Source organism: Brachycentrus maculatus, unplaced genomic scaffold (genome assembly GCF_059751285.1).
Source record: "Brachycentrus maculatus isolate JH-2025_06_01 unplaced genomic scaffold, ASM5975128v1 h1tg000119l, whole genome shotgun sequence".
Classification (NCBI taxonomy): domain Eukaryota; kingdom Metazoa; phylum Arthropoda; class Insecta; order Trichoptera; family Brachycentridae; genus Brachycentrus; species Brachycentrus maculatus.
Genome location: NW_028280872.1, coordinates 3,128,166 through 3,139,302, shown reverse-complemented (window position 1 = coordinate 3,139,302; position 11,137 = coordinate 3,128,166). Strand labels below are relative to the sequence as shown.

The window sequence follows — 11,137 nt, the reverse complement described above, 5'->3', positions numbered from 1 at the left end:
CACGCATATAGGAATCCTGGGTATAACAGGCATCCATAAGTAAGGAAAAAGAAAAGGCAATTGAGATGGTATGGGCACATATGACGTAGAGAACCTGAACATATTGTAAACCGGGCGATTGCCATGGATCTTCCTCGAAAGACATCTAGAGGAAGACCAAAAAATTAAGGGATGCTACATAAAGATAACACGATTCGAAGACATGACCTAGGCGACATATGATGGAAGGACCTTCAACCTGAGGACGAGGAGTGTTGACCCCAACAGTCTACAAAGAGTTGTGATCGAGCCAGTAAGAAGAAAATACATATGTACATACGAATAATCATCTTATGTACCAATTATTAATTTGATTAGATCTAATAAGTCATTTTAAACAGAATATATTACGATATTAAATTCGTTCATACATAATTTTCTCTGAAAATTATGATCATATCTGTGTAGTAGGTGAGAAATTACTATTATGATGATTAACAGTGCCAATTTCGAAACTGCACCATAATGCATTGCCACGACGCCTCCGATGTGTTATTATGCATCTATTGTTAGTGTGGGCTAGCGGGCGTACGCTTGCATATTTTTCAAAAGGTTAAGTGTTCACATCCCGGCCTACGGCAGCTGATAGGCGGGCTTATTGACATACAAACAGAATGCGTAAGTCGATAATTTGATCACGTATTCAATAACAATAGAGCAATTTGGTATTTCAAATATTTTGTCGATGTTGACTGAAGAAAATAATCGATAAATGTCGCATTTTGTCCTCGAAGCATTGCCTATCATTTATCTCTCATCCATGATACAATTATTGTTTTTATTCACAAAATGTTGGGTGTGTCTGAATCCTTGTTCACAAATCTGGGTTTCTCCACTTGTGAGTTTTTATTTTTTTAATTTTTTTTGACATCTTAACATAGATGAAGAAGAATATGTATGTCTGTGTATTTACAGGGGTTATAAAGCGTGTAAAATTGACCATCCTACCCATGATTGACAACCACAATACTCAATTATTACAAAAACTCATATATACCACATATCAAACATCTAATAATGATTCATGTTTGCGTTCACGGGAGCTTTCTCAAACCAACCATATATGGCTCCCGTGAACTCAAACATGAAGCGTTAGCGTCGTTAGATTTATGATATGAGTTAAAAAAAGATGAGTAATGTAATTGTCAATCGTGGGTAGGATGGTGAATGTTGGACGTGTGTAATCACTTAACCAGCCTACGACAGGTCATAAAACCTGAAAATACTTATTCAATAAATAATAATATTGAATTTAGTCTATAATTCTGAGAAATATATTTTAAAATGTCAAATTGTTCATGTACATTTTATATGACAGGCGCCGTGGCATAGGTAGACGCTCGACTGAGAAACTGGCGTCGCCGGTTCGATTCCCGCCGATTGCAAAATGAATTCTTCTTCTTTCTGTGCCACTTCTAACGAAGATTGACGATCATCATGGTAATCTTCACTTTTGATAATGCTTTTTTTTTTTTTTTTGGAATCTGAGCCCACCATCCACCCGCAGCAGTTATAGAGTCCTGAGGGACTCTCTGTCAGCTGCACATAGAGGAAAATCTAATTTTGATAATGCTGCTCGGAACAGAGATTTGGTGCTTCTGCCAAACCATTGTCGTAGGTTTTTCAGTCATGATGTCCTTCGGGGTCCTTGAATTCTTCGCCACTCAATCTTTTCTTGTATGATTATGTGGTGAAAACGATATTTTTCATTTCTCATGACGCGTCCGAAGTACATCAACTTTCTCTGCTTGATGGTTAGGAAAATGAATTCAAGAAAGATTTATTTTTAATTGGTCTGTGTGTTTGTGATGTATTTTTCACATTTACCTTCCCTATCCTTACTATCCTACCTGCAGACAAGCATCTAAAATAGACGCTTTACGGGTTATTCCTTTAAAAAAAATTATAAGATCAATAACAACAAAATTCAATCTGATAATGAAATTCTTTACAAATTTCTGTAACATCATATTACAAATATATTCCAATCATATATTGCAGTTACAAGATGTATGCAAATATAATTCAATTTCTCAACACCAAAACGGAAGTGTCTACCAAAACATACAACCTTGATTCATACAGAATATATGCTTGTTTATATTACGTTCATATGTTGTGTTTTCTCGTGTAAAACATTTATAACGGCGACTTTAACTGAATAAGAGGACTTGACAAACTATTTGAACTTTTTTATGTTTTTTTTCCTTTTTTTGTTTTTTTTTGCATTATACAACAAAATATAAATACTAGTACAAAAAATATAAATAAAATATAAATACAAAAAAAAATCCCACAACGGCATGGCCTGTGTGTGGGTATACAATATAATTTGGGTTATAGTAAAGGGCACTGGCAAGAATACAATAGATATTATAAAACGTAGAGCTAGAATAAAAGTGTTAATATAAAATAGTAAATACTTGACTTACAGAAAACAAAAAATTAAATTAAAATTAAATTAAAAATTAAAAATAAAAATTAAATTAAAAAGCGTAGAGAGCTCCGTTTAAAAAATCCCTAAGAGTATATTATACCACGATCTGGTACAAATTTTCATACTTATTTTTCTTACTAATATGAAAAATAACTATTAAAAAAAAATTGGACTTGGAATTGGAAAGAGATGATTCCATAAACTTGTAAGAATTTCAAATCATGAAGTCACATCCCAACATAGATGAAGAAGAATATGGAAGTCTGGGTATTTACAGGGCTTATGATCTGTCGTAGGCTGGTTAAGTGATCACATTATACATGTGCAACATTCATTATTCTATCCACGATTAACAACCACACTACTTAACATTTTGGAACTACGTATATCATTAATCTCATGACAAATGAGTTCACAACAGAAATCTTTGTTGGATTGAGAAAGCTTTTATTTAGTAGAGACCCTTTTATTTGGATTAATGCAATTAACCCCGGATTATTTTTACAAAGTATTTTTTTATTTATTTAAGCCTTTAAAGGTTTCGGATATGAAAATAATGATTTCTAATTAAAATCCCCTTTTTTTAATATCCCCTGCCACTTTTATGATTCGATGAACTGTCTTTAAAAAATCATTGATTGAGCTTTTCTCAACAAAAAAAACATTTATTTGTCATGTCCACTACAGTCTATATATCGTAAGTCAATGCATGCTTAACAAAACGTGTTACAATGTGTATTGTGTACTTTTAATAACAAAATATTGCGATTTCCTTTTTAAATAAATTATTAAAAAACCATTTTATTGAAATTTGATTTCTAAAGGTTTTGTATTGGGCATATTTGATTATTGCAATGTTTCCAAATTGAGAGTAATTATTTTATGAAAACATTACTTTGATTTCTCGTTTTGTGACTGCAAGTTATAGCGCCGTAAAAATTTGATAAGTGTTCTCAAATTAAGAAATACTTAGGAAATTTAATGTTTCACAAATATTTGACTTGTCATTAATTTCGAAAAGGTCAGAGTCTTGATACCCAATTTGTAAATTCATTTTTACAAATACGTAAAATTATTAGAGATATCTATTGGTGTCTCGACTTTAAAGCGAGAGTGGTATATTTGCTTCAGCACACATACCGCACTAGGATGGGGCTAATAAGGTATAGAGTGGCAGGTTTCTAGGAGAAGCCGATGAAGAGCTTCAACTTCATCTTAAAACGGATTGTGGAGCACATATGGGGGCTGGACATGTCGCTCACTCCATTCAAGAACATCATAAATCAATAAACTTGATTTTTCAGGAGAACGTTTTTAAAGTTTAAAAATAGAATACAATGTATGAAAAATAAATATCAAGCCACTTATTTAACTTTTTACTGTGCGACAGATCTTTTTAGGTAAAACCTGAAGATTTTTCTGCATTTGAAAAATATTTAGTATATTTAAAAAAATAATTAAACCATACATTTTTCTCAAAATGCAAAAACAACACTTTCTGCCCTGTAAAGGGTAAATATTAAGTTGAAAATATGCCTCTTTTGCTGGGATATAGTACATTTTCTGGGCATTCCGAAAACATGCACAACTGAAAATTGACGATTTTTGATTTATGACGTTCTTGAAAGGAGTGGGCGATGTGGCAGCACTGGAGCGCAGTGTTTTAATTACCAGCGAGCTGATTTTAACACAGTTGTAAATAATAAAAAAGACTAATTATTGCACCCACAGCTTAGTAGAGCAGGAATAAAATATATTATTATTCTAAACATTGATGGAGAAGCCTATTGAGATAGGAATATTTGCACATTTTCAGAGTTTACAACTTGTCATTATTTCACAAAAATCTCATTAGATATCACTTCAAACTCGTATTATATGTATATATATATATATATATATATATATATATATATATATATATATATATATATATATATATATATATATATATATATATATATATATATATATATATATATATATATATATATATATATATATATATATATATATATATATATATATATATATATATATTTAAACATGATGTAAATTATGTGTAAATAATAGTTTATATTAGTGTAATATAAGCTAACTAAAGAAATAAAAAAATACAAAATCTGTATATGCACTTTGATATGGTAAATATACTGGTAAGGCGTTTAAAAAATAGATTAATAAATGTTTAAAACGATCGATTAAGCTGGCTTTATCGATCAATTGTATAATACAATACTCGAGATTAATACGAGTATGTAACTGTTACTCTTTGTGTTTTGATTGGAAAAATATTCGTTACTTTTTCCCGGTTGTATTTCTTTCCAACAAAAATTTTAAAATGTATTAGGAGCTAGAAATACGCAATACGCAACCAAATTTGAGCACTGAAAGCCTTGATTAGCTTTAAATGATCGAATCTAAAAACTGAATTAAGTAAAGATATATTTTAAAGAAATCATTATTTTATTCGCTTTTAATTCGATAAACCATGCCTACCTCATACACTGCTAACATTTACCATTCTACCCATGATTGACAACCATATTACTCAAATTTTAGAGAATCTGATATATCCTTCAACTGTCTTGAAAAATATCGATAAGAATAACTCCTAAGTCAAGTAAAATCCAACATTTGTGAAAGAAAACTTGTTTTACACAAAGATATGTGCTGAAAAAATAAAGAGTTTAAATATTCATCTTTCTTAAATAAAACAAAAAATATGAATCAAATTTTATTTAAAGCATTTTTTACATAGTTTAGTATCTACTACAAAGAATGAACTGTACAGTTCAAATCATGATACATGAGAAAATGCGTGAGACATCATCGTATCATAATATTCATTTCTGATCTCGTTGAATATGAGCGAAGCAGGTGAATGCATTACATTAATTTAAACACATGTGTTTTATATATAATATGCAAAGTATATTTTGAGTTATTTCATAACTAGAGATGATTTTCCTTATATCTAGAGTCGATTTCCATTTCACTTGAACGTGGTTTGTTGAATTGTTTGACCCGATTCGGCAGCTGATATCATCTCTAGTATAGTTATGTTGTATTATTTATTGAATTTGCATTAACTTTGTGGGATGACATGATGCTTATTTAAAATGACACACTTGTATTAGAACGCTAATTGAGTTTTATTTCATTTCACGATCACCTATCGATAAAAACGCCTATAGTTTTCGAAACCAGTCGTGTGAAATGAAATAAACCTCAATTATTGGTGAGATATTAATAATACGAGTGTTAAATTTTTAATAATCTAGATTAGTTTACAATTCAGGTGGGAGAGTCGTTTCTGTAGCTTGAAATTACTTTCTGTATCCGAGCCCTCCTTGCCAGAGTCCAGCACCTTCGTGGTAGCTACCCTCGGCCTCTCCCTCTCCCCTGTATTGGCCTTCAGCCAGACCTTCACCCTTGTACTGTCCACTCATGTCTCCACCTATTCCTCCACCCATGCCTCCTTCTCCTGCCCACATACCCCCTCCCAAGTGACCTCCCTTGATATGAGCGACGGCGGCAAAGTGCTGGGCCTTGGCGTGAGCGACTTCAGGAGTGTCCTTGACGAATTTCCCGTCGTGGGTGAGCTCAATGTGGGCGATAGGGCCGTGCCACTTGCCATGCCCGTATCCTCCGGCTTGGCCCGCTCCTGCATATAGACCCCCGGCTTGGCCCACTCCGGCGTATAGACCACCGGCTTGGCCCACTCCGGCGTAGAGCCCGCCTCCGATGTGGCCGTGTGAGGCGGCGGCGTGCGCTTGGAGATGGGCGGCCTTGGCGTGAGCCACTTCAGGCGTGTCGACCACTCTGCCGTCGTGAGCGAGGGGTGCTGCTCCATATAAATGTGCTCCTCCCCATCCCCCTTGACCTCCCCAGCCGCCCTGCCCGCCGCCGACTCCTATCCAGGGACCAGCGACCCACCCTCCGCCGATGCCACCCTGAGCGGCTGCGTACCCGAACAAACAAACCAGAACTGCAACCTGAAATTAAAGCAATTTGAATCACATTATTATAATATTTTTTTATAATAAGCAAATTTCAATTTACATTTTTTGATATTTCAACAAAAATGAAGAAGAATGTGGAAGTCTGAGTATTTACAGGACGTGTCGTAGGCCGGTTAAGTGATTACTTTACACACATGTAACATTCATGATGGACAACCACACTACTAAAATTTTTGGAAGTCATACATATGTTTATCATAAATCTCATATCGCATCATGTTTGAATTTGCTATGATTATTTTGAATAAGCTGTTATTTAGCAGTGACCCTTTTAATAAAACATTTTTTTTAATTAAGGGTAATGTAAAATAAATTATTCTTTCAATAAATTTATTATTCTACATTGATTAAATCATATTGAAATGCGGTTATGAAAATTTTGTGTTACCTACCTTAAATTTAACTATGAAATATGTGAGATATTAATAAAAAATTACAGTCAATTTAAAAGTCAACATATTGTTTTACTATTTGTATGTTAAAAGCATTGTTAACTCTGTGGTATGGTAATGAAATGATCAATTTCATGATATTCCATGATTAACCCTTACCGGTCCAATGTCGAATCTCATTCGACATCCTTTTTTTGCTCTTAGGTCCCATGTCGGATGTTATTCGACATTTTTTCATCATAAGTATTATTTATTTGAATTTCAAGCCTACATTTTTGTCACTCGTATCTATTACAACAGTATGTGGAGCAGAGGACAAAAAAATCCAATTGGAATGTAACTGTCTACCTAGATTTTTTTAAATTTTGGTGGAACGGAAAGGGTTAAGTTCACAAAAGTCATCTATGATTGGATTAAGATTTTTTTATTTAGCAGAAACCCTTTTACAACATTTAGACGTTTAAATTTTATTATATTTTCCATGACGTACATTTCGTATAATACTGACATTATGTAAAATAATACGAAGAATTGAGTCCACTTAATTGCGACGCCGATAACTACTAATGAACATGTTTAATTGGATTCTAATACTGAAATCGTAATTTTAACCTAATAGTACTTGTTTTACAGTGGTCACTGACATTTGCATCTGGCGATCAGGTGCGGATTTAATACTATCGAATGATTATATTAAAAAATACAATTGGAAATTCAATTAATGTGGAGAAGCACTCAAACGAAGTGCATTGCTAGCTATTCAAACGAAACTATTAAAATATATCAATATAACGCCCTATCAACTATCACACTTTCCTTATCAATCGTCGTGTATTTTCTACAATACCAATTAAAAACAATACTTTATTTAAAACATTTTGAGTGTGTCCAAATACTTGTCCACAAATCTGGATTATCTCCAATTATAGTTTTATATATAATAATAATAAACCCTTATTCGCACCCCAATGGTGCATAGGGCACTTATTCATATGAACACAGTGTTATCTTGATCGTTTACACACGAAGGAAAGGTGATCAGCCCTCCGCTTCAGGTACCAGTCCAGGGTAATATTGAATAAATATTACAGTGAAAAAATCACTTATATTTATTTGACCCCCCTGGGAATCGAACCCGGGACCTCCAGAACGGTAGCGGAGCGTGCTGACCATTACACTACGGAGGCGGACATCGATTTATATAAAGCAAAAATTATTATTATTCTTTGAAAGAGAGAGAAAGATGATAACCGAAACCGGTAGTCATGAAGTAGTGTTTTAAGTTGTATTCTAACAGGATTTCACACATGTTTGTACGCATCTTCGCATATTTAATTATGCTATTACTTGGTTCTTTAGAAAACATTGAGGAGCAAGGTTGCTTTAATCTGCCAAATATTGCGTTTGTGCTATAAGCTAAAACATAGAGAATCAAATTGAAAATTTCTGTCACATTTTTTTTTTCATAAAGGTCAATGCATCACAAGATCTCAAAAAGTAATGCGGTGTGTATAGTGATGAGGGTTCAAAAGAATGGATTTCTTTAAAAATTGTTGTGTATTATGTATGGAAATGAGTTATTTTCTTTTCCTTATAAAACCCGCAATAACTTTTCATCAACCGACAGTCACTTTGTGGTAAAGTCTTTCGATTTTTTATTTAAGTTTTATTTGGTAAATACCACAATTTCATAAAATCCATTGCGACATTTTCAAACACCGTATGTGAAGCTAAGTCTTAATTTTAGATATCGCTCACTCCTTTCAAGAACGTCATAAATCAAAAATCCTCAATTTTCAGTTGTGCATGTTTTCGGAATGCCAGGAAAATGTACTATATCCTAGCAAAAGAGACATATTTTAAACTTAATATTTACCCGCTACAGGGCAGTACGTGTTGTTTTTGCATTTTGAAGAAAAGGTAGTGTTGAAGTATTTTTTGAAATAAACTAAATATTTTTCAAATGGAGAAAAAACCTTCAGGTTTTACCTAAAAAGATCTGTTGCACAGTAAAAAGTTCAATAAGTGGCTTGATATTAATTTTTAATACATTGTATTATATTTTTAAACTTTAAAAAGGTTCTCCTGAAAAATCAAGTTTTTTTATTTATGACGTTCTTGAAAGCAGTGAGCGATATGCGTCATTGGGACATTGAAGGTTGAGAGAATTTATTTTAGATATTAATTTTAAAATCAAACACAATTTTTTTGAGTCAACTAAGTTGTATTTTATTTAAAAAAAACACATGAAAATTAATACTGTGGCAATTGTTTCTAGCCATAACTAGGCGAAACAATATTAATTTTTTATGTTTTTTTTATTAACCGTTTGAGTGCCAAAAAATGCATACAGTTTCTTGTAAAATGCCACCAAAAAAACATCATTTTTTATGAAACTATATATTTTTTTAAAACCCCATAAATTCTTTGAATTTTCATGAATTTTGATGATTTTTTCGGTGTTTTATTAAAGAATGTCGAAATATTTGAAATAAAACGCTTGTATAAATGAATACAGTATTTTATTTAGAAAAAAAGAAAGACAAAAATGAAAAACAAAAGAAAATCAACAACTCTGCTTTCCTGCACACGCCGTGTGGACACCCTTCTTACAATAAGCACAAATAGTCGTTGATCTACGCAGCCCAGCACCATCTTTATTACTACAGACCAGAAGAGTTTTCAAGAAATTGTTGGGCATATTTGTTGGTTTCATTTTTTATCGTTGTTAACAGAATGACATTAAAAAATAAATCAAAATATGATATAGGTTTGGAATCACGCGGAGGAGGATCCCGAAGTCCAGGCGTTTCGAAAAAATGAGAATTTTCGGTAGAAAAATTGGTTCCGGGAGGTACATTTGTAAATGAGTAATTTCTGGTGTTACTCTCCATTTCTTGGTCACGATCAGAAGAATTACTGGAAATTCGCATCCTGCGGTTGGGAAACACGGATATGACATCACTCTCACCAGAGCTACTCTTACTCGAACTTGAATTAGAGGAGTGGAAATCGTCGCTCCCGCTATCAGACATTTCAGAGGACGCGCTCGACATTATGTTTTTTAAATTAACTAAAATAAAAAAAATAATAAATGAATCTGAAATTTAAACGGTTTACTACGATCTTACAACTATTAAGATAATATTAGAATAATATTTACCAACGCCGCAGCACCACACCCTACGTACGCGCGAATCAGAGCACGACTGACGCAATCGACGGAAATCGACGATCGGCAATCTTCGTTAAAACACGAATCGACGAAAATCGACGATCGGCAATCAAACGGTTAAAATACAACTTAGTAGACTCAAAAAATCTGTGTTTGATTTAAAAATTAATAGTTAAATTAAAATGGAGCTCTACAAATTAAACGTCGAATCAATAATTAGAATTTATTGTATTAAAAAATGTATTAGACACCTTATTTGATATCGTGTAATATTCGAAATGAAAGACATTGGTGTATATTGATCTAACTTGCATAACACAGTGCGACTCTGATAAGATCTATTTTCAACGAGCCTACGAGTATTACCTATTCTGCGGTGAACGAAAGTGCAAGTTAGCGCGAGCAATGCCCTACATTACCGACTAACCGATCTAAATACAATAGATGCAATACTGGTTCATAAAAATACCGACGATTTAAGCTCTTTGTATAATTCTAAGCCATCAGGAAAAATTGAAGATATATCGTACATTACACGAGATAAAAATAGGTGAATGAGGGCACATTTTTGTAATTTGTGTTATTAATATCATGACACTCTCCCTATCATTCATAGTTCACTTTGTGTAAAACCACTTTAAAAACACTGCTTAATGATTACTGGTTTCGGAATAATCATTCCATCACCAGGTCAAATGTATATTAAAATGAAATTGTCACGATAAAAATAGTAAAATAGTAAAGTGTCAAAAATAGTAACAAAAAACGAGCTAAAAGTGTTAAGAAATGAAGACTCTAAGGAGTATATCTGGCAAGAGTCTACGAGACAGAATAAGGAACACCAGGATAAGGGAAATATGCGAGATCGAAGATGTCGTTAGGTGGGGAAGGCAACGATGGAGACAATGGTATGTGTATGTGAGGAGAATAGAACCATCTAGGCTCCCCCGTAATATACTGCACGAGCAACCTCAAGGTAGACGACTCCCGGGCAGACGAGTTGGATCGACATCTAGGAATCGACATCGCAGGACGCTAATCCCTCTTAAAATAGGCTACAAAGCCTACA

At 33.3% G+C, this 11,137-nt stretch overlaps 1 protein-coding gene and 1 long non-coding RNA gene across 2 annotated transcripts; both read right to left on the bottom strand.

Moving 5' to 3' along the window:
• Window positions 1–5,805: 5,805 nt before the first annotated feature.
• Window positions 5,806–7,073, bottom strand: LOC148309675 (uncharacterized). The gene is made up of 2 exons (XM_088259718.1): window positions 7,053–7,073; window positions 5,806–6,474 (listed from the first exon to the last, which is right to left on the bottom strand). The coding sequence occupies exons 1-2, from the start codon at window positions 7,071–7,073 to the stop codon at window positions 5,806–5,808; spliced, it is 690 nt and encodes a 229-aa protein (XP_088115844.1).
• A 2,325-nt stretch (window positions 7,074–9,398) lies between these two features.
• Window positions 9,399–10,191, bottom strand: LOC148309674 (uncharacterized). Its single transcript, XR_015837498.1, has 2 exons — window positions 10,057–10,191; window positions 9,399–9,966 (listed from the first exon to the last, which is right to left on the bottom strand). It is a non-coding gene; the product is annotated as an uncharacterized LOC148309674 (long non-coding RNA).
• Between the last annotated feature and the right edge of the window lie 946 nt (window positions 10,192–11,137).